At 44.7% G+C, this 27,899-nt stretch overlaps 1 protein-coding gene across 2 annotated transcripts; it reads right to left on the reverse strand.

Moving 5' to 3' along the window:
* Window positions 1-3,552: 3,552 nt before the first annotated feature.
* Window positions 3,553-27,899, reverse strand: LOC125552199 (ubiquitin carboxyl-terminal hydrolase 9). Of its 2 annotated transcripts, XM_048715686.2 has the most exons (13): window positions 27,599-27,899; window positions 24,427-24,651; window positions 21,679-21,823; window positions 21,139-21,198; window positions 20,928-21,023; window positions 20,065-20,466; window positions 19,849-19,989; window positions 17,462-17,632; window positions 12,781-13,038; window positions 12,535-12,680; window positions 4,608-5,156; window positions 4,239-4,515; window positions 3,553-4,125 (listed from the first exon to the last, which is right to left on the reverse strand). In XM_048715686.2, exons 1-13 carry the CDS (start codon window positions 27,745-27,747, stop codon window positions 3,946-3,948), a joined length of 2,799 nt encoding a protein of 932 aa, XP_048571643.2. In that variant the 5' UTR covers window positions 27,748-27,899; the 3' UTR covers window positions 3,553-3,945. The 2 variants fall into 2 exon arrangements, with proteins under 2 accessions (XP_048571643.2, XP_048571651.2); XM_048715694.2 differs by lacking the exon at window positions 24,427-24,651 and having other exon boundaries at window positions 27,599-27,890.

Here is a 27,899-nt window from a genome sequence, read left to right on the forward strand (position 1 = left end):
ACGGAGGTAAACATGGTCTCCGATCTCGAAAGCCAAATCACGATGCTTACTATCATAGTAGCTCTTTTGGCGCGATTGCGCTGCTTTGAGGTTATCACGAATGACTTTGCACATCTCTTCTACCTCTGTGATCAAGTCATTGCCAAGAAGTTGACGTTCACCAGTCTCTGACCAGTTAAGAGGAGTACGACACTTCCTGCCATAGAGAATTTCAAATGGGGCCTTGCCCGAACTCGCTTGAAAGCTGTTGTTGTAGGAGAACTCGACATATGGAAGACAATCTTCCCACTTCATACCGAAAGAGATAACGCAAGCCCTGAGCATATCTTCAAGAATCTGATTGACATGCTCGACTTGGCCACTAGTTTGAGGATGAAAAGTTGTGCTGAAACGGATGTTGGTGCCCATGGCCTTCTGAAAAGAATCCAAACCGTTCGAGGTCTTCTGTGATGCCTCTCTTCAAGGTCTTGGTGCAGTGTTGATGCAAGAGAAGAAAGTTGTGGTTTATACCTCTCGCCAGTTGAAGCCCAACGAGAAGAACTACCTCACTCATGACCTCGAGTTGGCGGCAGTTGTTCATACTCTCTTAACTTGGAGACATCTCTTATTGGGAAAAAAAGTGGACATCTTCACTGACCACAAGAGTCTCAAGTACATCTTCACTCAGCCTAATCTCAATCTCAGGCAAGATGACCATACCCTCGAAATCACTTCTATCTTTGCTTGCTAGTTGCTCGCTCTTTTGCTATGCCTATGCTGCGATACCTACCACTTGCTTATCATGCCTCCCATATTGTCATGTCAAGCCTCTAACCCACTTTGTCCTAGCAAACCGTTGTTTGGCTATGTTACCGCTTTGCTCAGCCCCTCTTATAGCGTTGTTAGTTGCAGGTGAAGATTGAAGCTTGTTCCATGTTTGGAACATGGTTATTTTGTTGGGATATCACAATATCTCTTATTTAATTAATGCATCTATATACTTGGTAAAGGGTGGAAGGCTTGGCCTTATGCCTGGTGTTTTGTTCCACTCTTGCCGCCCTAGTTTCCGTCATACCGGTGTTATGTTCCTCGAGTTTGCGTTCCTTACACGGTTGGGTCATAATGGGAACCCCTTGACAGTTCGCCTTGAATAAAACTCCTCCAGTAAGGCCCAACATTGGTTTTACCATTTGCCACCTAGCCTTTTTCTTTCCCTTGGGTCGGCCGGCTCAAGGGTCATCTTTATTTTAACCCCCCCCCGGGCCAGTGCTTCTGTAAGTGTTGGTCCAACTGAGCGATGTCCGGAGCTACCAGGGGCAACTCTGGGCTGGCCTACCCGACGTCTGGCTCATCCGGTGTGTCCTGAGAACGAGATATGTGCAGCTCCTATCGGGATTTGTCGGCACATTCGGGTGGCTTTGGTGGACTTGTTTTACCATTGCCGAAATGTCTTGTAACCGGGATTCCGAGCCTGATCGGGTCTTCCTGGGAGAAGGAATATCCTTCGTTGACCGTGAGAGCTTGTGATGGGCTAAGTTGGGACACCCCTGCAGGGTTATGAACTTTCGAAAGCCGTGCCCGCGGTTATGGGCAGATGGGAATTTGTTAATGTCCGGTTTGTAGAAAACCTGAAACTTAACTTAATTAAAATGCACCAACCGCGTGTGTAACCGTGATGGTCTCTTCTCGGCGGAGTCCGGGAAGTGAACACGGTGTTGGAGTAATGCTTGACGTAGGTTGTTCTAGGATCACTAGTTGTTCGACCGTACTTTTGCCTTCTCTTCTCGCTTTCATTTGCGTTGTTAGCCACCATTTATGCTAGTCGCTTGCCGCAGCTCCACCTCACATGCCTTTCCCTACCTATAAGCTTAAATAGTCTTGATCGCGAGGATGTGAGATTGCTGAGTCCCCGTGACTCACAGATACTTCCAAAACCAGTTTGCAGGTGCCGATGATACCGTGCAGGTGACGCAACCGAGCTCAAGGAGGAGCTAGTTGAAGATCGTGTTCGTTGTGTTGTTTCGTTTCAGTTGATCAGTAGTGGAGCCCAGTTGGGACGATCGGGGATCTGTAGCATTTGGGGTAGTCTTCTTTTATTTTGGTTCCGTAGTCGGACCTTGATTGTATCTGGATGATGTAATGCTTTGTTCATTTATTGTGTGAAGTGGCGATTGTAAGCCAACTATGTATCTATTTCCCTTATGTATTACATGGGTTGTTGTGAAGATTACCTCACTTGCGACATTGCTTTCAATGTGGTTATGCCTCTAAGTCGTGCTTCGACACGTGGGAGATATAGCCGCATCGAGGACGTTACAAGTTGGAGTCGTGCTTCGACATGTAGGAGATATAGCCGCATCGAGGACGTTACGGAACTGTGCAGTTCAATTTCATCAATACTAGTTTGAACAATACCACTGTGAATGACTACATTTGGTTGTTGTCAAGCATGTTGTAGTTAACACGCTTTTCCATTTTTATTCTGACAATAACCAGTGTACTTAGACCGACATAATACCAGTTTGAATGACTATATTTGCTTGTTGTTAAACGTTAGGCCTGTTGTAGTTAACACACATTTCCATTTTTTTGTTTTGCTTAACTAGCATGCTTAAACCTGCACACAAAAGCTATTGTTTGAAGATTATTTTGTCTGCCATGAATATATTTGGTTGATGTTTAGCATATTGTGCTTAACATGCCTCTCGATGTACTTACACGGGACAATCTTGGGAACGACTGATGTTTTCCATCGAGGTTAGTTTCATCCCATGACTTATATATACTCACTCTTCAGGATATCGGTAGCTGGTACCATATAGATCAGGGGTTGATAAAAGACTAGGGTTATAGGTTAACTAGGGTCATAGGTTAAGGGGGTTAACTAAATATATATATGTAACTCATTTATCAATAGGTTAACTAGGGTCATATCTATCTAAGGCTACATAGCAACATGCAATGTATTGAATGTCTAAATATGCAATCCTAGGCTACATAGCAACAAAGAAGAGTGTTACTTTAATGTTTTGATGATATCTAGATATACATAGAAGAGCAGCAACAACAACACAACAGTAGACCGTCCAGATGCTATTTTGATGGACACATAGTGCACGGGGACACATGCTGATAAGGCGCACGGTGCAGATGAAATGAAGATGACATGAGTCGCAACGAGACGCAAGTAGACAAGTGGGCAACGGAGACAAGGGGATGGAACGAGTGACGAGGAGATTCAGGGATGAGACAATCAAACCGGTATCTTGGATTCACTTAGGCAGTGGCAGTATCCTTGAATAGCTGTCAAGGAGCTAGGTTTTCCTAGCTTTGCAAATCCTCAAATTTTGCACTAAAACTATCGCCAACTTCTAGGTTCATATTAAATGAGACATTCAGAACACGCCCTTAGCAGCCTCATTAGTGCCTTAAATGAGACCTTGTTTCATATCAAAACTATGTTCATATTAAAACTATGTTAAGACCCTTGATGCACTGTTGGGGTGGAGAGAAAAGGTCCAAGAACAAAACCATTCTTCACACCCGTTGTCTGAAAGTTACTACTAGACAAAGTTTTTAAAATATTAAGTTACATACAGCATATCAGTTTCAATAGTTTCCATTCAGCTGGATACATTACCCGTTTACCAACCTCATTGACACCAATAGTGACAGTGTTTACCAACCTCATTGACACCAATATTACCTAAGCCCACAACGCATCCTCAGAAGTTACTTCGACATACTACCTGTAGCCAGCTACACTTCAGTGTTTACTTGTCAAGATGAATCCTACTTTTAAACCGACAAGACTGGAGATACTGGAAACCCTAACCTTCAATTGTTCAACGACCTACCATACACCAATAGTGCCCCAAAACCAGCAAAATTGCAGTCAAACAATATTCGTAGCACGAGCACCATAAGTGCCACAAAACCAGATGATACTGATGTTCGGACTTAAATCTATGCCTCAAGTGAATCAACCATATGGGTGTTGACTGGAACAACATCGGACATTGCACAGGAATTGCCATCAACACGTCGATAGAAGAGCAGATAAGCAGCAGATGTCCTTGTTTCCTCTTCATTGACAGAGGAGACATGACTATCATCAAAGTGATACCAGCTATCTTCTTCTATTAACTGCAAGTGTAAAATGGACAGCAAATGAATTTCAGGCAACCCACATGTGATTCTACAAATGGTATGCAAGACATTGATGGATAACAATATAGCACAAAAGATGGGCCAAGCACCTTCGCGTAGGCAGAATAGTGACCACCTCCCAAACCACCATAATGATTTATCACCGCATAGAGTTCATAGATGAGGGGCTGGTCGCCTCCTGATGTGTGCTTTGCGTACTTGGTCATATCGAGATCATGGATTGGAAAGTTCACAAAGGTATCAAGCTTATTTTTCATATAACGGCTGTATGAAAACCTCTTTAAATGGACCACCAATATCTCAGGCAACCTCCACAAGTCGAGTTTCTTCCTAGCCTGTCTGTGCTCCTTGCAGCAAGGACAGTACCTGTTGCAGATTGGCAAGGTACCAGTGGAAGCCATCAGACTGAAGAAAGTTCGAACCAATAGCTGGACTAGTCAAAAGAAAAAAATACTAACCACATGTCATCAGGGCCTAGAGGTTCGTCCTTCAGAAAAGCATCTAAGCATGAAAATAAGTTGACTGCTTCTTGCCGTGTTTTCTTTGACATAAATCCTGGCTTGAAAACATCAGGAAGATCATCCATGTATTTAAGGTTATATATTTCATGTTCTTTATCAGACCAACCCATCAGTAACCTCATAGGCAAACCAAAAACTTGATCAGAATCTTCTTCTACAGGATTTCTTATATGACCTTTATCATCACTCAAGTAAAGCTTAAACGGCAAAAACTCAGCATCACTCGTTGCTTCATCCACATTTGACGTAGAAAGACCCTTCTCACATGAGGCTCCATTATCCCTTGGTACAATACCATCCAGACTTGGCCTGCGGCCATTCAACAGAGACTCACCTGGAGCATGCACTTTTGCTCGTACAAATGGAGCCAGAACCGCAGAGACAGCCGCATAAATATCAGCTTTTCTTGTTGAGTCATTGGGAATACAAGTCACAAGAGGGCTTCCAATGAGCTTCCGAGCATTAAACTGGGGCTCTGGAGTAAATCTGGGTGAATTAACAAGCACATACCAACATAAGCCTAATTTGGAAAGTAATTCTCACATCCATACTGACAGAATTATAAAAAAAATATAGCATCAAAGAAGATGAGACATAAAATGAGGTATAGGTGATCTCAGTTTTCTGTGCTATCTGCAAGTAAAAATAATGCAAAAAATTGTACTCCCATCAAATTTGAACTAAAGCCACGGCACATTATTTGGATCAGAGGAGTACTACAGAAGGAAAAATCTATTTTTTTTCGAAGCGGAGGCAAAGATTGCCTCGTCTATTAATTAAGTAGAAGAGAATTGCCCGGTTAATTACGGAAAACCAGGCAAAAACCCACCCTAATACACATGGCAAAACCCACCCTAATCGACGACAAAGTCGACCTGCGGCCAGACAACGCAGCTCCAACTCTGACGAAGAGCTCAGAAGAACGAAACCAGGCATGGCTGGCGCCACAGAAGATCGCCGAACGGGCTACCTGCAGCCAGTCATCGTACACCACAGGGCCTCGCCGCCGCAGCTTCGACTCCATAACAACAAGCAAACCGAGGCAAAATCGTGGACACGCCGGAGAAGAGACGACTACCACAACCATTGCCGCGTCGCCGACATCACTTCCACCATCATCGTTGCCACAGAAGTCTGGTTGCGACAGAGATTCTCTTGGGGCCGCCGCCCCGACATCCACCGCTCCGTCGCGCCCAGCGCAATCAACCGACACCGCCTTCCGGGGCCACCGCCCCGACATAACACCGCTCCACTCAAGCAGCAACGCCGCACAACCCAGCTGCCCGCAGCCCATGCTGCTCAGGGCAACCGCTCTCAGACCACGAACGTCGCACCACAACCAAGGCCGCCGCCCCGACGTAAAGTCAGACCGCCCCCTCCCCGCGGCGCACCGACCGAGCCGACACCCCCACCGCCCAAGCGGGACAAGGATGCCACCCAACCAATGTCGAGATAGAGCCCCACCTCATAGAGCTGCCACTCACATTGTTCCCGAGATCGCCATCTCGACGCACAATCAAAAATCATCCGGAGCCGCCGCCCCGACATCCACTGCCCTCGACGACAAAGAGATCCGTGCAAACGGCAATATGCTGACTCTCCAAGGCGATGCCTCAAAGAAGGAAACGACGTAGCCGCCGACATCGCCCGCTTCGACCGTCCGAAGCTAGGGATTTCTCCCAGAGAGTCATGCAAAGAAGCACCATGGCAACACCTTCAAGAAGGGGAACGACACCATGGCCATGGCACCGCTGTTGCTGGCACCGACCCAAGGTCAGTGCTGGACTTTCGTCCGGAGCTTTTCTCCACACCTCCGAACCTGAGCAGATCCGAAGCACTGCGTAGCACACAATCCCCATGGTCGACATCCACCGCTCCACCTTCCCGCTGCACTAAGCACCGCCCGAGACGGAGAACAACCACGGTTCCCAGCCGGCCAGCCACAGCCATGAACCAGACACGCCAACGCACGCCACCACGCGCCTGCCGGAGACCAGAATCCTCAGAACCACCACACATGCACCCTGCTCCGAACCTCCAACATCAGCCACTGCACCCTTACACGCACAGCGAGCCACACAGCGAAGAGCCGTGCAGACCCGCCGCCGCCCCTGCCAGATCCACGCCTGCCCAAAGCACCGCAGGGAAGATCCAGCGCCCTCACACCGCCGAGCCTCGTGCACGGGAGAAATCCACCGTGCCAGCGGCGCCACAGCCCATCGAAAGACGCGTGAGGTCGCCGCTCCAACAGTCGCCGCCCCCTACGGCCGCGCACCCACTACCACACCAGATCCGGGCGCGGGGGCCCCAGATCCGCCGCCCCGCCGGAGGTTGGGAGTGGTGTAGCACAAAGCTTAAACCATTAAAAAAACATTTACTGTGGCAGATCATAAATCATAAGAGCATCTCCAACAGGCGCCCAATATCAGCCTCGCACCCAAAAAATCGCAAGTTTAGCGCGCATGGAGCTAGAAATAACACTCCAGCGGACGCTGCATAATAGAGCACGCCGTAAAAAGTGTTCAGCGCGCAGGAAGAAACTGGACCCGAAGCCGTATATTTGGGGCGTGAGCTCCAGCGCGCCTAACATCCCACGCACACGAAAAAGTGCCCCGTGCGTCCTTGGCTGCCGTCGGCCTCCTCGCGTGCGCACGCCAGCCCGCCAGCCGGCCACGGCCACGACGGCGGCGTGGGCCGGAGGAGCGCGGCCACTGACGGCGGGTCGGGGCGAGCAAGGGCGGCGCGGTGAGCAGGCCACGGCCACGGCAGGGCGGCGAGGCGAGCGGGGCGGTGGGGCGAACAGGGGCAGCGGGCCGGGGCAAGCAGGCCACGGCCACGGCGGGGCGGGGCGCGGGCGTGGCGAGCAGGCCGCGGCCCCAGGCGGCGGGGCGGGGCGCGGGCGCGTTGAGCAGGCCGCGGCCACGGGCGGCGGGGCGGGGCGCGGGGGCGGTGAGCAGGCCGCGGCCACGGGCGGCGGGGCGCAGGCGCGGCCACGGCGGCGGCAGGGCGAGCAGGCCAAGGCCACGGCAGGGCTACCAGGGGAGGAGCACGCCATGACCATGCCGGCGAGCATGCCACGGGTGGTGAGCTGGGTACGGGCGCGTGAGATTAATTTTGGGCGTCTGTTGGAGATGTAGCTGGGCAGTATATTTTTGGGCGTCTGCTGGAGATGTCCAGTTATCCGGCGCGCTAAAACGCTATTTTGGCGCTGTAAAAACTTTTTAGCGCGCTGCTCCGTAAGGCGTCTGTTGGAGATGCTCTAAGGGCATTCATGACAACAAAATGTAGAAGAATATGTCTTGTCCACTCCAAATCTCGTGCTCTCGACTGCAGAGTTAGATCGGAGTGCTGCCACCCCCTCCATATCTTTCGACCCCTTCCACATCTCAATCTTCCTAACCCCATTCTAAATATGCAGCCGTACAGTAAGTCTACCATAATGTAAAGACTCTACACGCCTTTTGGCCATAAGAGACTGAAAGCACAATCAACACTGTTGTCAGCCTCTAGCCGCATGTAGGCATTTTAGAAGGGCAAGCACCAGCGTCAGCCGGCTGATACTCACACGGGATCAACCGGCTCGATGGCCACTCGCTCAATTTGTAAGCCATATGATTATTTTATTAGTCAAACCAGAGCACCGTTTTGGCGACCGTTGTGTGGTGCTGAGGCCAAGGACGCACCGTTTCACAAATCAAGTGGGCGTCAGGACCCCACAATACTAGTTTAATGTATGTTATGTATAGCAACTACAGATTGTAGCTAGCTGCTCATATTGTAGCAGCCTCACACAATCCCCAGATTTTAGTTACGTATCAAGCCATTCATGCTCATGCTGCATGGCCCCTAGAGCCTATCTTTGTCGTCAACGTTCATAGAAACATATGCAACAAAATAGAGATAATCTATATCTTTGCAGTAGCAAAATATAGAGAGGTCGTCTTGCAACAACAGCACCGCTCTTGTACGGGCGTCCTTTTGTCTTGCAGCAATGGGCGATCGTCCTTGACGCCTCATCGTCCCACTTGCAACAATTATGACCGTCATTATAATATGTTGCGACTAGCTTGCATCAATGCCTGATGGATGTTGCGCGTGGATCATCCGGGTGATTTGAACCATTTAGCTATACAACAAATCACCATTGATCGCAACAAAAATCTTGACAAGAAAAACATCCAACATATGAAGTATGAAGTCAAACACTTGCAACATTCACCCATGTATTTGCAGCAAACGCAAGTACAAGTTTACAACATGTCAACAAAAACCATTACCATCGGAGCGGCGGACAAGACATGCTGAATGCACTGGCGGAGCTACGGCAAGGCCGAAGTATTCACCCATGTATTTGCAGCAAACGCAAGTACAAGTTTACAACATGTCAACAAAAACCGTTACCATCGGAGCGGCAGACAAGACATGCTGCATGCACTGGCGGAGCTACGGCAAGGCCGAAGTGGCCGTGGCCCGCCCAGGATTTATGAGTGTTTTCTTTCATATACTACTATGCATCGGTAAAGCCGAGTCCACTGGCAGACCTAGCTAAGGCCGTGATCCCCTTTACGCCCGATTCTGTGCGAGATTCACACGACTTCTCGACCGCTACGATGTAGTGACAGGTTTTGAAATTATGGGCCACAAGGAGCATCGGCTGGAGGTCTAGTTAGTTCTTAGTTAGCAAATTGACAGCCCTACATGGTATTTAGACCCGTATTGCCAAACCGCTCCATTGGAGATGCTTGTCGTGCTCATGGCATCTGCCGTTTGTTGAGTTTTGATGCATCCTACTTGTAATATGTATTATATACCGATTTAGATATGTTTTATCGAAACTAACTCCAGCTTTTGCTCATGTGCCAGGAGAGTGCTGAGACATTTTTTATTAAATCAAAATCCTTATTTTCTTGCATGCGGCAAGTCATCTGGGTTGTATGGCTGGCCACCAAAATGTGCACCTGTAATTTTGAAAAAAATGTGAACTTGTTTGCCTGGCCCGCCCAGCTATTTCTGTGTAGCTCCGCCACTGGCTGCATGGATCGGATCAGACGCCTCTAGAGTCGTTGGATCCCATGCGCGACAACCATCTAAAGTGGTTGCTTCAGTCATTCATTGTGACCCGACATGTTGCGCTGCTGGATGCAACATGATCCATGTTGCGCTCGGGAAAACATTCGTGGGCATCCACCCTGATCTGACCCGTTTGCGACATAAACCATGTTATGTTTGTAGGTTGCAACATGACCAGTGTTGTGTTCGGAAAAAAAATCCTCCACACCCTGACCCCCATTTGCAACATGAGCCATGTTGCGCTCGTAGGTTGCAGCCGGAAAAATCATCCACACACTGATCCTGTTTGCAACATTAGCCATTTTGCACTCGTAGGTTGCACAATGACCTGTGTTGCTTTGGAAAAAAGTCCTCCACACCCTAACCCCAGTTTACAACATGAGCCATGTTGCGCTCGCAGGTTGCAACAGGACTCATGTTATTTTGGGAAAAAGTACTCCACACCCCGACGGCACGACACCCGTTTGCAACATGAGCCATGTTGCATTCTTTGAAACATGACCCGTGTTGCTTCAGAAAGAAGTCCTCCACACCATAACCCCATATACAACATGAGTCCTGTTGCTCTCGGGTAAGGTCATCCATTCGCAATATGAGTCATGTGCTCGCTGGTTGTAACATGACCCACACTGCACTCGGGAAAAGATTCGCTTCTTGCGCCTGGAAGGGAGTTGCATTGGGGACTGTTGAAATATATTGCCCACCTCCCTCCATGAGTTCGAACTTTTGGATGAGTTGGCTGGAGCATGAATTCAATATGGTATCCGAGCCAAGAGGTCTTGAGTTCAAAACCCTGCCGACGCAGTATTAAATAAAACGATTCTGCGGCCTACATCGATCCCACGTCTAAGGACTAAAATAGCCTAGACGTGAGGGGGAGTGTTGAAATATATTGCCCACCTCCCTCCATGAGTTCGAACTTTTGGATGAGTTGGCTGGAGCATGAATTCAATAGGGACCATCTGATCAAAATCGGACCTGAAGGACACGGAGACAGCCAACCCTCGCCGAGTTATGAGCAGGCTATTTACAAGTGTTTTCCATAAGCCATAGGATGATTGTGGGGACGGGGACGGCACCGCGAGCTCGCCGGTTATTCGCAACATTATCTGTTGTTGTAGAGGTCCCCGGTGCTGCAAACTCCTCTGACAGAAAGGACGTTGTCGCTATTGCGAGGGCAGCGCTGGACTGGGTGGCGACGCTGGCGAGCAGCAGCGACGACAGTGCAGTAGCACCAAGGAAAAAGCACATCAGCGGGCTGGCGCATGGGCTTGGGGCGAGAAGAAAGCACACCTCATAAGCTAGGAAGGTACGACAGCATGCCAGCCACTGTGCTCCGACCATAGAACTAGAAGTATTAAAAAAGCCAAATTATGTTTAGTAGAAGGTAATGTACTAGTAGGGATCGCGCACATGCACCTAAGTTTTCATGCGGCCGTACTACTTGCGATCGAACGGCCCAGCACACGACAGATGCAATCAGCAAATTAGTCGGTTGAATCCAATATTTTTCCTTTTAGAAGACCCAATTCTGATACGTATAACATTTATGAATCCTTTTAGGATCAACGCTAAAAAGCAACGGTGATACCGATGAGGATGTTAGCCATAGAATCAAAGCGGTTTGCATGAAGTGGCGGCAAGCATCTGACACCCTCCATGGCAAGGTCCCACAAAAGCTCAAAAGTTCTATAGGACGGCTATCAGACCTGTGATGCTATATGGAGCGAGAGTGTTAGCCTTACTAAGAAACAAACGTACCCAACAATGTGCATGCTAAGGTGGATGTGTGGCCATATAATAAAGGACCGAATTAGGAATGACGGAATACATGCTAAGGTAGGGATGGCACCGATTAAAGAGAAGGTGGTTAGGATAAAATGCACTAGTGAATGAATAGTGGTAGTCTAAAGACTAGCAAAAATACGAGGGGGGTAGGGGGGCGACCGATATGGTAAAAAGAGACTTGAAGGATTGGAATGTGCCCAGGGATTTGGCGCTTGATAGGACTGTGTATGGAAATCAATGATAGATGTACCAGAACCTTAATTTGCTTTCCTTCACTTTGTTTACTTCTACATTCTCTCTTCCTTTTTGGGTTTTTGATGTTCTGCTTGGGATAAAACGCTTTGTTGTTATTTTGAAAATGGTGCGATCATTGTAATGAACACATCTATGCAATGGATGCAGAGTAGGGCCACTTAACTCTCAAGTGTCTTATACTCCCTCTGTGCCAAAATAAGTATGGCTGATTTAGTACAACATTACAACTTTGTACTAAATCAACGACACTTATTTTGGGATGGAGAGAGTAACAAATATCACAAGGAAAATGATAAAAGGGCTCTGTTTGGCATAGTGATGCCTCTCCAAATGCACGTATGTGTTTCTATATAGATATAGCAGTTATTTGGAACTTGCAAGCGTATTTTTTAGGTGTAAGAAAAAAACTTACTAGAATTTAGTAAAAGTCAATTAAGTTGCTACATTCCAGCATTTGGGGCAGCACACACATAAACCAAAAACTAAGCCTAAGATATGAAAAAAATACGGAATAGATAAATCCCGAACGTTCGGAATGTAAGAATGTCATCCCGAACGTTTTTTGATGGCAACTTTAGTTGCTGCGAGGTGGCAACTTTGTTCCAGTTCGATTTTTTGTCAGAAAATTGCCATGTTTTGTCAACAACACCTTGATTAAAGTTGCCATGAAAAGAGTTTGGATTAGCATGCTTAAATTCCGAACGTTCGGGACTTATTGAGGTCCAAAAAATAACATTCGCATGACTCTCACCTATCCACATTCCGATGTAGGATCTCAATCCTCAAAAGTTTTTCATGGCCAGCAGGAAGCTTATAAGCAACAAGCTGATCACCATCTTTTATAATATTTAGTAGCTCCAATGGACTGAAATAACGGTATATCCGATAATCATATACCTGATAAATGTCAGTAACCATTAGTTAGTTATTTGCTGAAAAAACCTACACTCGAGTTTCACGAATGACTAGGCAAGTAAAACATGACAAGTATTTTTACCTCTCCAAGTAACAACGTCTCAGACTGTTTTAAGCAGCACGCATCACTCAGGGCTTTACAAAGATCTCTGCAAACTCCATTTTTCGGTACTGTAACAGTGTAAGGCATGGGAAGAGAATCCCCAGTACCACTAAATACAGTCACAGTCATCATTCGAGTAACAGTTGAGGGTAATGGTAGCGATAAATACATGAATGGGTCAAAGGTAACAGAGATTTTGTTGCATTCTGGACAGACTAAGGTGGACTTGTATTGCCCCTGAAACAACAAACAAAGAAATTATAGTTATGGCAGAGAACACGAACAAAAAAAACTTGTTGGTAGACAGTCCCCGCATATGAAGAAAAAAATTGTAAGATAACTGACTCATAATTCAAACAAAGAGCGCTAATTTAAATATTATAGTTAGCTTTATTTTTGTTCTCTATTTCTAAATGCCACCCACCAAATCATGGCCACCATGTTCCTGAACCAGAGCAGCAACTTTGCCATGTTCAACAATGGGTTTTTCTCTTTTTGTTTTATTATGAGATCTAAAGTCTCCTAATCAATAAATCAGCACACAGACCACTAACACATCTGATTTGGACACCATGTGAATTAGACAAAACAAATTATGCATGATGTTGGAAGGCAATGGAGATTTCATGAGATAATATGGCTCATAATAGCGGTGGGCAACCCCGTCAACTACGCATACAATCTGACAAGTGTGGCATATCTGCTGTTGCCTAATCGCACTGCTCCACGCAGATCGTAGCTTCCGAGTGGTGATTATTAAGATAGTCGTTTAACCATCTATCTGAAAAGACCGATTTAATAGGAAGAGATATATAATATACTTAACACACAGATCCCTTCGCATCCGATGTGGATATGGAATGATCAGCACCTACCCTCACGGGGGGAAATGCGGGGTCCGAGACTTGAACCCAAGACCACAGCTCTGATGCCATGTTAATAGTCATCCAACCATCAATCCCAAAAGACCGATCTAATAGGAAGAAGAGATATAATATACTAAACACCATCACCCCCCCCCCCCCCCCAAATCCCCTCTGCATCCGATGTGGATATGGAATGATCGACACCTTGGCCCACGCCCGACGTGGATAAATGCTTGGGGGAGATACGGGGACCGAGACTTGAACCCAAGACCTCAGCTCTGATACCAATGTTAAGATATGTCATCTAACCATCTATACTGATCTGATAGGAAGAGGAGATATAATCCTATATACATAAGAGAGTGATCAACACCTCGGCCCACGCCCGACGTGGATAAATGCTTGGGGGAGATACGGGGACCGAGACTTGAACCCAAGACCTCAGCTCTGATACCAATGTTAAGATATGGTCATCTAACCATCTGTACTGATCTGATAGGAAGAGGAGGTATAATCCTATATACATAAGAGTGATCCCCACTAACTTATTTATGTCAACATGCAAGCATGCCACCTCACCATACAATTATGAACGGAATAAGGCCCACCTTAGCATGCAAACCATGCATGGAGAAAGACCCACCACAACATTCAATCATGCATGGAAAAAAGTTCTCCATTCAATTATATTCTACTTATATTCAACAAAGATTTTGCAACTCTACATAATCAAATACAACATGTCAAATGTATTTAAATTTTTGTTCTCATGTTATCAACCCAATTTTTTGTCAACCAATTCCCGCAACAACGCGCCATGTATCCTCTAGTATACTTAACCCCCCCAGCCCACCCCCTCCCCCTCACATCCTATGTGGATATGGAATGATCAACACGTCCACCAATGCCCAACGTTGGCGTGGATAAATGGTTGGGGAAAATGCGGGGACCGAGACTTGAACCCAAGATCTCAGCTATGATACCAATGCCCCAAAAGACCGATATGATATTAAGAGATATAATATACTCCCTCCGTCCCATAATATAAGAGCGTTTTTTACACTAGCGTAGTGTAAAAAACGCTCTTATATTATGGGACAGAGGGAGTACTTAACACCCCCCCCCCCATCCGATGTGGATATGGAATGATCAACACCTTCCCCCGCGCCCGACGTGGGTGGATAAATGATTGGTGATTGGGGACCGAGACTTTAACCAAAGACCTCGGGTCTAATACCATGTTACAATATAGTCATCTGACCATCCATCCCAAAAGACCAACCTGATAGGAAGAGGAGATATAATATAGTACTTAACAGTAGTAATTAGAGTATCAAGAGAAACCAATTAACCTCGAAGCATCTCCACCCAACAACATGGTGAATGCCTGGAACCTAGGGTCTCTTGGATGTTCCGCAAACTTAGAAGGTGATCACAAGTAAGGGTGGGAATAAAAACTGCCAAACCAGAAACCAAACCGACACCGACAACAACAAAAAACACTTGCACTAATATATTCACTTGTTACTGTCAATAACCGAGTTAAATTTGGTTAGTTTGGTATTTTATCTCGATTATCCGACCAGGAACGAACATCCAAAAGCCTGCCTCTCCTATGGGCCAGCCAGCTGCAGGAAGGCCCAAACCAAACATGATGCGGACACGAGCACGTGCAAGAGCTCTCGAGACCGAGGTGACATCTCTCCTTAGTGACATTCCGTATGACCCACGTGAGACATGGCTACTACCTAAATCCGGAATGTTGTGTGTGCTTAGGTACCAAGAGGACCCTCTCAGAGACGCTCATGATGATGGACAAGTCCCCAAGTGCAAAGACATCGAGACTCAAGAAAGAGAACCGTCAAGATGCTACAGGACTCGGACATCCGGCCCCTGGCGACTTCACCCCCAACCGCAGTCCAGCCGAACACCAGCTTCAGGGCCCGGACATCCGGCCCGAGCCGCCGGACATCCAGCCCCCGCCTGAAAATCCGGCCAAACCCTACAGCACCGAAAGCCCGAGCCAGCCCGAACATCCGGCCCGTCCCAAAGCCCCAGCCCGGACATCCGGCACCTGTCTACGCACAGTGAACGGGCCGAAGGCCCATGTATCCCTCCAACTCGCCCCAACTTGTACTAGGGTTAGGAGAGGATTAGCTCATTAGAGATAGAGCTTTGCTCAGCCACTTACATACTCCCATGGAGATACATACTCCCATATATAGACCTCTTCATACTCCATCTAGGGTTAGGAGAGGATTAGCTCATTAGAGATAGAGCTTTGCTCAGCCACTTACATACTCCCATGGAGATACATACTCCCATATATAGACCTCTTCATACTCCATCTAGGGTTAGGAGAGGATTAGCTCATTAGAGATAGAGCTTTGCTCAGCCACTTACATACTCCCATGGAGATCAAGACCTCCATGTGATGAACTAGCTACCGATTGTATCCTCCCTTGTTGACTTTGGATCATGTATCTCTCTGTGTGTATAGCACATGTGTGATTCTGTCTTGTCTATTTGAGTGATTTCCCTCTTGTGTTCTTCGTGTTCTTCCCCGTTTCCCCTCCAAATCCCCTCCAAATCGTGAAAGATCGACACCATAGGGTTCCACCCTACATCAAAACATAACGCAATATTTGGCATTCTTGGTAAAGTGTGCAGCTGCAGGAGAAATTAGTCCCACCTCGCCTAGCTAATCAGAAGGGGGCAGAGACCTGGCCTATATGAGGGAGAGGTGTGTGGTGAAAGGCACGCAACTTCATGGTGGATATAACGCAAATTAGCGAACAACGCATTAGGTACGAACTGAAAAGCGAACCGAATTAGTCGGTTAACCAAATTTTCAGTGCTGTTTTATGCTGCCATTTTCGATTAGCATTTGTCACTAACCAAATTTGCAAATAAACCAAATTTTTTATTTCTATCAGACCTACTCATAGGATGTGTCATGTACTTTTGTGTGCGTCCTTTCTTGTCACATTGTGAGGAACAACAAGGTAAGCAACTGCAGGGCAACTATTATCTGTTCTTGGCCATCAGATAGGCTGCAGGACGGCAGATCGCTGTGATTGCTTTCTCTTAGGTTCACCTACTACTATCTCCATAAGAGCAAGTCACCCAATTAGAATTCAGTACCACTTCCCAAATATAATCAATGCCAACAAGCAAAACAAGTTTTCTGACACTGAAGGACCTAAATATCAAGTTCAGGGACCTACTTGAACCATCTATGCAGGTTTAGAAACCAACGGTGCAACTCTTAACAGTCGATAATCAAACTAGTAGAAGATCACAATCCTAGCCCAATTCAACCTAGGATGTGGCCTAACACCGTGCTGGCAACTTTGATTCTCGCATTGACAACTAAATAATACCCAGACAAAGAACAATGCAGTCTTTAGGATCAGCGACCACAAATATGATAAACATCATGTGATAAATATAGATGGGCTTTCTTGTTCAATGAAAACTGAAATTTCATACATTCTGCAAACTATATCTATAAACACATAAAATCCAGAAGTAGTATATGAGAAAGTAACATCAACAGTGTCGGTTACAGCATGGACAAGTTCCTTGTGTCACCTAGCAGTGGTTAACTTTCACTAGTACGTCCGATTATAGTTAACTTAGCTTTGATGAGCTCCCATTATTATAAAATACCTAAATAACAGTAAAAGGCATCGAATAGTTTGAAAAGGATTCAAAATAAAGTAGGATTCAAACAGAATAGTTTCTCCAGGTAAGCATGATTATCTGATCATTCAAGTCTAAAGATTACTTACCTGGAACTTATCTACTATTATGGAGTCATTTCGAGCTTTATGGTAATTCCAGCATTCTTCAGCAAATTCTTCATCAGGACGGTCATCAGCATCCTTTGCTTCTATATATGGTTTCTTCTTCACGCGATTGAGATCTTCATGCAGACCATCCAACAGAAATGCAAGCAACTCCTGAAGAAAAGAGAGGCAATTCTTACGTAAGAAAAAAGGGTATATTTAAATGTTTCACAAAATGTAGCAAAACAAAAACAGAAGGCAGGTCGATATGTACAAGTGTGCCACATGCAAGGATTTGTACCGGTCCTGAGACCGATGAATGTGACAAGGTTGGGGGTACAGCTCCGAGGAGTGAAGGTTGGTGTGCCATGGTGCTGAGGATGAGAGGGAGAAGGTTGGGGACATAGATTACATCTTTACTAGTTTATTCTCATTTGTTGGATAATCCATATGGGGTACATCATGTCCCTTTTACAGGGAAGACTCGACTTGATGCCTAAGAATATATCTTGAGTTTCGTACCAAATCATATCTTCATCTTCCTAACTAGACCAATCTCTTTCCTATCTAAATAGATACCCTTACAAAGTAAACTACTATAATTATCTCTAGTGGACTAAGGGCTGAGATCAACGCCTATCGAGGAATAGAGTTATAGCTAAATGAGATGAGACAGAAAATGTTGAAAAGTATAAAGGAAAAACTTTTTCAACGGAGCAACAATGTGGTTGATGAAATCATTTGACATTTGTTTGCTTTGTTATCTGTGCAGGAAACTGGGATGTTCGCTCCTGAATGTGGTCTGCAATCATATAATTAGGTATTTCGCTCCTGAATGTTACATGACTCTTAACCATTTGCCTTGCATCTTCTGAACGTAAAGTTTTACTTACTATGTTTCCAAATTAGCCTAAATACACTATGTGCATTACCGGGCAGTGGTAACATGGAGTGAATTGCATCTTGATGTGACATGAGTGAGTTCCAGTTTTTGCTTCAAACTTGAAAATACTACTATATGCTAACCTCAGTAGCAAGATGAATAATAACAATCCTGGAGTAAGTTCTCATTGTTTGGTCAAATTGACTTTGTATGATAGAATTGGCAAGATATTGGATAGGAAAATTATGTGTAAACTTTCTATCTTTTATGTGTGCAACTAGATAATTTCACATCATGCATTCCGCCTGTAATTTTGTAGAAATGTTTTCCAATTTTTTGATGGTGTATTGTCATTTGTGATTTTTCTAATTTTGTTGTGTGTGTAATAAGTTTGACCTGATTTATAGGCAAACAGTGTGCATGCAAGATTACTAGTGACATATAACATCTAAAACCATTGAAGACTTAGTGATGGGCACATTCAAAAGAAACCATGCTCTTACTTACAAAGAGCATAGTATATATAAAAAAAGTAAACAGGGAAGTAGATCTCAACAAATGGGTAACAGACACTGAGTTGTAGATAAGAAAGTAGATTAGAAGCAAGAGTGGTCGAGTGAAATAGAATAGAAGCATACATCGAAGAATATCAATTTAACTGTGGAAGGAGATTATACTCCATACGAAATATAGGGTGCATTCTGCTTTGCACTTATACTAATGAGACAAGATTGCGGCTAACCTATTCGGTCAAAAACAGAAGTGGCTAAGCTACCACTATTGCCATGTCTAAAGAACTAACAACGCATGCATGTATATAATACAAAATAAAGCAGGGTACATATTAGGGGTATAGAGGGAGCAACACACTTTGCATAAGATTATAAAATCCGCCATATATTTAAGATGCACCTGGTATTTCATATCTTTAAACCAAGTGAGTAATGACAGTAAATGGGTATGAACGAAACAAGCTGTGGAGATGGAAGACATGTATTTCGAATAGGCAGAACTGAGATCATATAGTCAATGCTTCAGGAACTGAGGGTCACAAATGATACTAAGTAATCAAAAGGGCAATATGGTATCGATGCCATATGGATGCAAGCTTGATCAAAGCAGAGAAAATGATATCACATCTCAAAAAAAAGAAAAATAAACAGGGCATCATGAATTAGAATCTTTGTAAATCTAAAACAGAAGAGGATATCTTCTAATATCTACAAAATGATACAAAGTGAGATACCTAGCTGTACAAGAAAATCGTTAGATCCATTAGAAAATGCACCAAAGAAAAAAATGCTACAGACTAAATTCATTAGATTGATTAGAAAATGCACCAAAGAAAAAAATGCTACACTACTATCCAAGTATATTATAGTATTCCACGGTAAAAAAGAACCAATACTATAATAAACTTGGATAAATGTGTTTAATTCTTCCAAGTTGAAATAGCATAAACATCTGAAGGACCAACGCGGACCAATGCATTCTGAGCAACACAAACCTGAGAATCATGCTGATTATATCCACTAAACTGAGGAGCAAAACGAGAAAGTTTTGACTTAAATGCACGTGGAGGTACAGAAGTGCGACCAGCGGTCCAAAGTTTTCTCAGTAGTTCAGCAAATGCTACTGCAAGTTCACCCTGCATCATTAAAATTCCTCAAATATCATGAATAACAACATCATGTGCCCCAAGTGGGTAAAAATGAGCTCGTACCTGCAGCCCAAGCGGATTTTCCGTGTTTATCTCCTGAGTGTACTCCTTCAAAAAATACTCCACCAGTGGAGGCGTATGGACCAAAGACTGTATGGCGCTATTCATGAAGCATGTATTACCCAGGTTATGTAACCCAGTCAATCCATGGATGTCATCTTTTGTTCCATTGCTGAAATTACTATACCCATCTTCTGTGTCCCTTACTAAAGGATTAAGGCTATTATCTTGTGAAAGACTGGAACCAATTCCAGATGAATAGCCATTTGAAAAGTTAGGGCCTCCAGCAATTGAGAATGATGATGACGTGGTAGGTTCCAGTGGAAGTAATGCTAATTCATTGCTGGTAGATCTTGTACAATGATCGGAAGACCAGATATCATCTGCACTAACCTCCAAGAGAATCTGTAAGCATAAAGCAAGAACGAAGGAATTTCAGCCAAGCTAGAGAAAATAGCAAAGAAGTTACAGGCCTGTAGTTAACACAGGGCAATCATGCACAACGGAAGTATATAATTTGAGAAGGCCACAAGCATTCTTGCATAAATAGAAAGGGTTGTAAGTTTCAACCCAGCCAATTATTACATTTACATACAGCACCAATAAACTCAAAACAGATTTTCATCTCGCAACTTCATACCAGTGTTACAAAAGGAGTTATACCATATGATAGCATACTAAATGTGCACAAACGTTAGAGGAGAAGCAAACTTAATGGTTTGTCACTACTTGATTGTGGATGCTATACTCATCTATAAACAGGTGACATGCAACAGCAGACCATGAACAGGACCCATGCTGTTGCTGAGCATAACAGGAACCTTCAAATGTTTCAGCAAAGGAGTGCATGAAAAGAAACATGATACCTCTTGATCCATCAGAAGTTGAGCTTCCTCAAGTGTCTCATTGCGATTGGTCAACTTTTTGTTCTTCAACTTTTGGTAATGATCCCAGATGTGAACCTGAACCATTAAAACACAAGGATCAAAGTCTGGATGGTACAAGCAGACCAATGCTGCAGCTCTACTGAAGATACAAGGCACAATATGTGAGATACATAGGTGGTAGTGAGTATACCTTGGACTGCTCCACAGACAAAAGTGAGCAAACCAATCTATAAAGCTCACTAACTTTGGCCTGGAAGCATCAGAATGCAGGTGTCAAACAATAGATGACTGAGAATAAAATTGCTCATAAAATTCATCTTATTTCAAGGCCACATTAGTATGTAGTATCATCTTGTAACAAAAATTTGTGCCTTCACCAACAGCAAACAAGTATGAATACCCAGGATAGTGTTCCAGAGAACAAGAGGAATAAGGGAAGAAAGACCAGCCCAATTGTGCCTCTTTTTCTTTTTCTTTTTCTTTTTTTTTTGGCACTACCATCCCAAAGGAGAAAGTCAGGGTTTTACGTATTATCTTCAATGCATACAATACAAAAGATGTTTACAACTACTACTAGCCAACTAAGTTATGCAACATAGCGGTGTAATCTACTGGTCAGCAGATCATCTATCACATGTCATAAAGATATCATAACAGCCTTAATTTGTATGTGGATAGATAGTTACACATGCTCATCATATTTTAAAAGAATATGTTAGCTCCAATTCACCTTCCTACTTAGTTTGATGGTCCGTGCAGAGTTGTCTCTTTCATCAATTAGTGTCAAATGAAGGGGATAGACATCGACTATGTATCTCCTGGAAGCTGGATCCTCACATATCACTTTCCTAGATATCTCTGGTCCACCTTTATACCTGAAAATATCAATCCACCTCATAAGTAACAGATATGCCGAAGATTAAATAATCTAAGTACTCCTCAGTTAACAAACAAGGGACGCTAAACTTCGACCGCCAATATCCTTTTAAACATTTAAAATTAAAATTAGAAGCTTGAGTATCATATGGATAGATTTGTCTTGAAAAGTATATCAAGAACATTGTAACTCTCATCGGCTATAAGTCCACTTACATGGCATTTTAGCCAATGTGGAGGACACAGACAAGATAAAAGAGGAGTGGGCTCTCATGCAAGAGCCCACCTCTACAAGTGCTTCTAGGTAAAAATATTAAATGGAGGAAAGAGAAAGGGAAAAAAAAAGCCCTTCAGTCCCAAACAAGTTGGGGTAGGCTAGAGTTGAAACCCATTAGGGCAGTCCCAGTGCACTTTATCTTAAGCTATATCTAATGGCATTAGATAGATGTTTAGATATAAGTAGTCCCACACTCCCACTGCACTATATCGTGTTCTATCTAAAACAACATCATTTTATGTCTTGGATTTGGTGCTAAGATCTACTGCCTATAGATTTTTGTGGAAGTCAAACTTTGCCAACTTTGACCAAGTGTATAGAGAAAACTGTCTAAATCTACAATACCAAACATGTACATTCCAAAAATATAACTCATGATGTATTCAATGATGTGCATTTGGTATTTTAGATGTACCTACTTTTCGCTATAAATATGGTCAAAGTTTGTAATGTTTGACCTTTGCAAAAATCTATAGGCACTACACTATGGAACGGAGCGAGTATTATAATTCGGAACAGAGGTACTGTATCTAGATTAAGATATATGGTTGCTCCATCTTTCCTCATTACATAGAGCGCCACATCAGATTTTTACCTATGAAACCATGCTAAGATATAAGCATTGGTAGTGCCCTGAGGTCTCAAAACCTAGTCATGGTTCTGCCACGTGGATAGCTAACTTCCAGACACCCCTGATGATGACAGAGAGTGAAAAAAAAAACTAACCTAATAGCCAACTCTATTAATGTAACTAGAGAATCTCAAGCAGATCCGCTAAAAACGGTACCGCAAAATCGTTTTAGGGTTCCCCAAAAAACGATTTTCTGGGAACGCAAAGGCTCCGGCGGAACAGATCCCGTAAATCTCGTACTGCATATTTAAAAACATCTTCGTGTTAGAAAATAGTTCATCACAACGGTAGTGCATACATAGGAAATACAAACTTCGCGCTACAAATTAAACCTAGAGTTACCGGTCACTCGTCAACGCCGAGGTAGAACTTGGTGACGGTCTTGCGGAGCAAGGTCGTGCACCCCCTTGGTGGCGATGAGACAGTCGGCGGCACCTTCTTCTCCGGCCGCCAAAGCTTTCTCCGAGGCAACGAGCTCGCATCGGCCTCCCGGCACCTCTGGAAATGCGGAAAGAGTTGCTCGTGGAGCTCGTGGAAGCCGGCCCAAGGGCTCAACCCATCGGGAGAGCAGCCCACCGTCACGCACTTGCTTCGAGCGACATGGCTCGACGACGGGCAGGCTGGAGCTGCTGGCCTCCGTGTAGTGTCATGCGAGCTTGCGCAGAGGCGACCCGCCTCGGCCGCCACGCCCGCCAACACCACCAGCCATCAAGGAGAAGAAAAAACGAAGGAGATGCGGCAAGATTTGTCGCCGGAGTTGGGGAGGGCTAGCGGCAGAGTGGGCGGATTGCGGCGGAGGGGGAAGGGTTTGCAAAACAGGGCCGGCCCCGTACATATAGGGCCGGAGGGATGGACATGCGGGCCGCCTGTAAAAAAATTACGGGTCGGGCTACGTTTAACGGATCATTTCAGGCCAAAAAAACGAGATCCTGCAAAACAGACAGAATTTTACGGGCCGCCGAGCTTTTGCAGAATCTGCTAGAGATCCTCTAACAAGGCTGACTTTTTGATGACATGGCAGTTTTATATAGCCAGCTGTTGGCTCTACTATTATTCTTTCTCTCATAAATATCAACCAGCAGTATAAATTTCTAGTTACCCCTTAAAGACCGTGTTACCGTACAAAACATTACTTATTTGCCTGTCAACTAGAGATGCGTCAAGTATTCTTCTGTTCCCAATGTGTTGTTCTAGCTTTCCAAATTTTGTTCTTTCTCATTGCACTTTTACCCATTTTTTTCACTAAATACGTGTTATTGTAGCACTCCAACTTTTGTTCATTGGCACAACATTCTTGCCCCTTCTCCTTATATACCCCCCATTCTCATTACTCCATTGGCATCAGAAATTAAACATCTGCAACCTATACCTACTACTAGTTGCAACTTCCAAAGATGGAACTGATCAACATACATTTCTTGATTGTGGATGCATGCGCATGGGTTACAAACCAACCACCAAGGAGCAAACACACACCAAAAATGGTGGGATATACATATACAGAAGTATTTACATAATGTGGTCCAAAACTACTAGTGGCAGGCGAGAGAAAAATAAAAGGCAACAACTAATGTCAACAAGCAGGATGGTGGAGGTGATATTATAGGTCTAGCCAAGTTCCTGCTACAAAGTGCAGTAAACAGGGCTAAAGAAACAATGAAAAACATATATTGCGTGCCGTTGCAACTGCATACCAGTCATATAGTTTTCTCCAGACATCTTGTGGCACCAAAGTGTAGTCCTCCCCTTCTCTTAAGGTTCTTTGGAGCTCTGTATCTTCACTGCCACTGCTAGTTTCCTCCAAAACAAGCTTTCTGTTATCAATCTCTCCAGGTCTACTTGCAGGTTGAAGAGGAATGTCAGTGTCATTCTCCCCATAACTGAGTAAGCCCACATAAGATTGCCAGTTGGTCCACCAGCTGCAACATTTACACAGCAGGCAGTTGAATGGCCAAAGCATGGAATTGAAATGTCCAAGTAATTATTTCAATGAAAAGCAGATAGCTCTATATTTTAACTTCAAACCGGCAATACAACCTCGAATGCAGATATGATATTTACAGGCACAAGTGCAATCCAGAGGTAGTAATACTTACAAGCAACCTAGAGCAAGAAGGGCATCTGGATTGAATTGTTTGAAAACATAAATATAAACACTGTTGTACACATTAATTTGCAGGGTTTTAAACGGAAGTTGCAATTTCCACTGCCAGTGGATTGGATGTCAATTTATGTGTTCACAGACAGTAATATTGAAACACATGGTCCTCATCGTAGTTCATTTACTCGCTCCATATTGAAGAGTGAATTCAAACATCTAAGAGTTCTCCAATACAGACAAGTTGATGGAAATTAGAATAAAGGACAGGAAGTCAGGAAACGATTCAAGGCTTTAAAGTCCCTCAGTTGGTTCCAGGCCTGTTTGGTTAGCTACCAAATAGTGGCACGTGTAGTCGTGACAAAATGCGGCAAGCCACACTTTATATGGCTAACAAACTGTTGGCCATGCCTTCAGCAAGTTTTGGCCTAACATTGTCCTATGACACGTTGACTGCAAGGTAAGAAAAAAGTGTGGTGAAGCAAAACTCTGGCACGGTTAGTAAAACTTGCCTACCTAAGGCCCGCACAATGTTGTAGCGAACCAAACATGCGCTTCATGTTTTCCATTAACGTATTCCTAGACTGAAGCACGTGTAGGCTGGGGAGGTCACTTCCTTGTTATACTAATAAATAGGTAAGAAGGAACAGACATTGTTATCATTCCTCTACAACCTTCAGTACGGCTTTATACATCCAGTACAAACAGAATAACAGTATGAATGATGGATACTCAAAACGGCCCCCAAGCACATGTGAGCCTGACAACTAAGCCGCTCAAGTGTGTGGAGATGTACGCCACGCAGTTTATAGGAGGCTGTATTTCTGCATATTCTTCTGCTTTGTTCTTTAAAAATTCTCACCGCTGTGCACGAGGGAGCATGCTCTCTCTGACTGGTCCCACGAACTTTTCAAGGGTGCGTTTACTTTTTACCAGTCTACCTTGTCATTAACACGCAATTTACCTCCGAAAAAACACTCGGCTTACAAAAAACTGCTATTCAGAATGTCATAATAAATCTTAACATGATTCATTCTGATTGGAGCAAATTTCTCGATGCACCGTCAGGATTAGTTCATATGCATCATCCGTGAACAAATGTGTGACCATTAAAAAGAGAGCTTCACCAGTAGGATTAGTTGATGCCTCATCCATTAATTTTTGGAAGGTTGATGAAAACAAAATGATTTGGACAGCGGAACCAATTGATCCATGAACAAACAAAATGCATCACCCATGAACAAATTTGACACCAATAAGAAAGTAGCCTCACCGTCCAGTCTCACCGTCATGTAGAAGGATTAATCAAATCAACGTAACTATTATAAATTGCAATGCTGCCGCATCAAACTAACTGATTTGTCATCAGTTGAAAGAAGACCCAAAAAAGAAGAGGAACAATGCCAATATCATAAAGAACGGCGAGATGCCACCGTGTGCTCCATTCCTTCAAGCATTCCTCTGCACAATTTTGCCTGACGCACACGGTGATGAACATTCCCCGGGACATACATCACTGCAATGGATCTGGCTGTGTTCAAGCAGGAATACATGACACGTCAGATCCATGTCCGGGGGCGAGGGGCACACCTGAGCTGCCCTCTCCATCTGCCGGAGACGAGGGATATGCCAGGTTCATGCGTTTTGGCCACCGGAATCGACGCTAACTACGGATCTGGGTTCTGCAGATCCGTGTGTGTTGTGAGTGCTTGTTGTGGTTGTGTTGGGCTTGTTGTGCTGTGCCCGCAGCTGAACCCGTGTGCGTGTCTGTTGGACCTTGACTGTGGTGGCGTTGTGTGTGTTGTTCAGATGGTACTTTGTTGACTTTGTGCTCGGTGGTTGCTTTATTTATAAAGCGGGGCGAAAGCCTTTTTCGGTATCTGGGTTCTGCAGTAGTCGTATCGGTGGAAACGACCTTTCCCCAAACATAGTACCCCATCGCCACTAGTCGCTGACAACCTCCCAGTCGCCACGAACAAGCGCACCAGGAAATCGAGAGGATCGATGAGAAAGGAGATGAGAAAAGCTGTGGCCTGAGGCGCGTGCGCACACACACACAGGGCAGGAGAGAGAGAGAGAGAGAGAGAGAGAGAGAGATGGGAGATAATGGGAGAGAGAAGCCGGAACACATATTGTCGTAATTTGATTTCCTCTAACTCAGCATCCTTAACTGGATGCCAAATCATATGAGAGTATGAAGGAGGCGCAGACATCTATGACGAATGAATCGCTATATACACTCATACATAATATCTGCTCAATGAACAGGTGAACTGTTGAGTTGTCTCTAATATCATAATTGCAGTCCCTCGCAGATAACCTATCAAAATGTACCACCAGATACTGATAGTCAAAACTGAGATAGCTAACAGTTAAGTGCACTCCTATTATAACAAGGCATAGAACTAAGTCGCTCAAATAATCTGCAATAGCCAACATAAATGAGAATTTGTCTTATATCATCATATAGGACCATCCACTACAAAACCTACGATTTCCAGATGATACAGAGGCAAATCGAGAGGGGTATCACGATTAGATTATTATTACTACTGCGCAACACAGACCCGAAAACACAAAGATTCGATCGCGCCATAACACAGACTAAGACGCCAGATCCCATATCCCAAATCCCTAAATTGCTGCCCGGCGTAAGATCCGCATGGCATCCGCCTTATCAACCGGAAACTCGAACCCATTCCACGAAGGAAAAATGCGCAGAAAAAATTAAAAGTGTAAGTAGGAAGATGGTCCTGCACTGCGCCCACCTTTGTGAGATGAGATAGCGGAGATCGCCGTCTTTGACATTCGCGTCGGCCTCCCGCGTGAGTGCGTCGACGGTCGCCCTTTCCTCCTCCGCCGTGCACGGCAGGCAGCTCGCCGCCGGGAGGAATCCCTCGGCACTAGGTATCGTCATCCCCCTCCAGTCCAATCTCGCACCCAACTGAGATCGACTCGAATCGGATCGAAAGGAGCCCTACCTAGGGTTTGGTAGCTCGAGCGTTTTATTTGGACGGAACGGGAAAAGGCGAAGCGGAGGCAACGGAAGGAGAAGAGACAACAACGTGA

The sequence above is a fragment of the Triticum urartu genome, chromosome 1A, assembly GCF_056163025.1.
Source record: "Triticum urartu cultivar PI428250 chromosome 1A, HENAU_Tu73, whole genome shotgun sequence".
NCBI classification, from domain to species: domain Eukaryota; kingdom Viridiplantae; phylum Streptophyta; class Magnoliopsida; order Poales; family Poaceae; genus Triticum; species Triticum urartu.

Bases quoted from the DNA above. Each gene is read 5' to 3' on its own strand.
- LOC125552199 (XM_048715686.2), bottom strand. From the start codon at position 27,747: ATGACGATACCTAGTGCCGAGGGATTCCTCCCGGCGGCGAGCTGCCTG. The intron at 12,681-12,780 runs GTAAAAATACTT...GACATTTATCAG, and splicing joins AGACGTTGTTACTTGGAGAG to GTATATGATTATCGGATATA. The intron at 4,516-4,607 runs GTTAGTATTTTT...AATCTGCAACAG, and splicing joins CTAGGCCCTGATGACATGTG to GTACTGTCCTTGCTGCAAGG.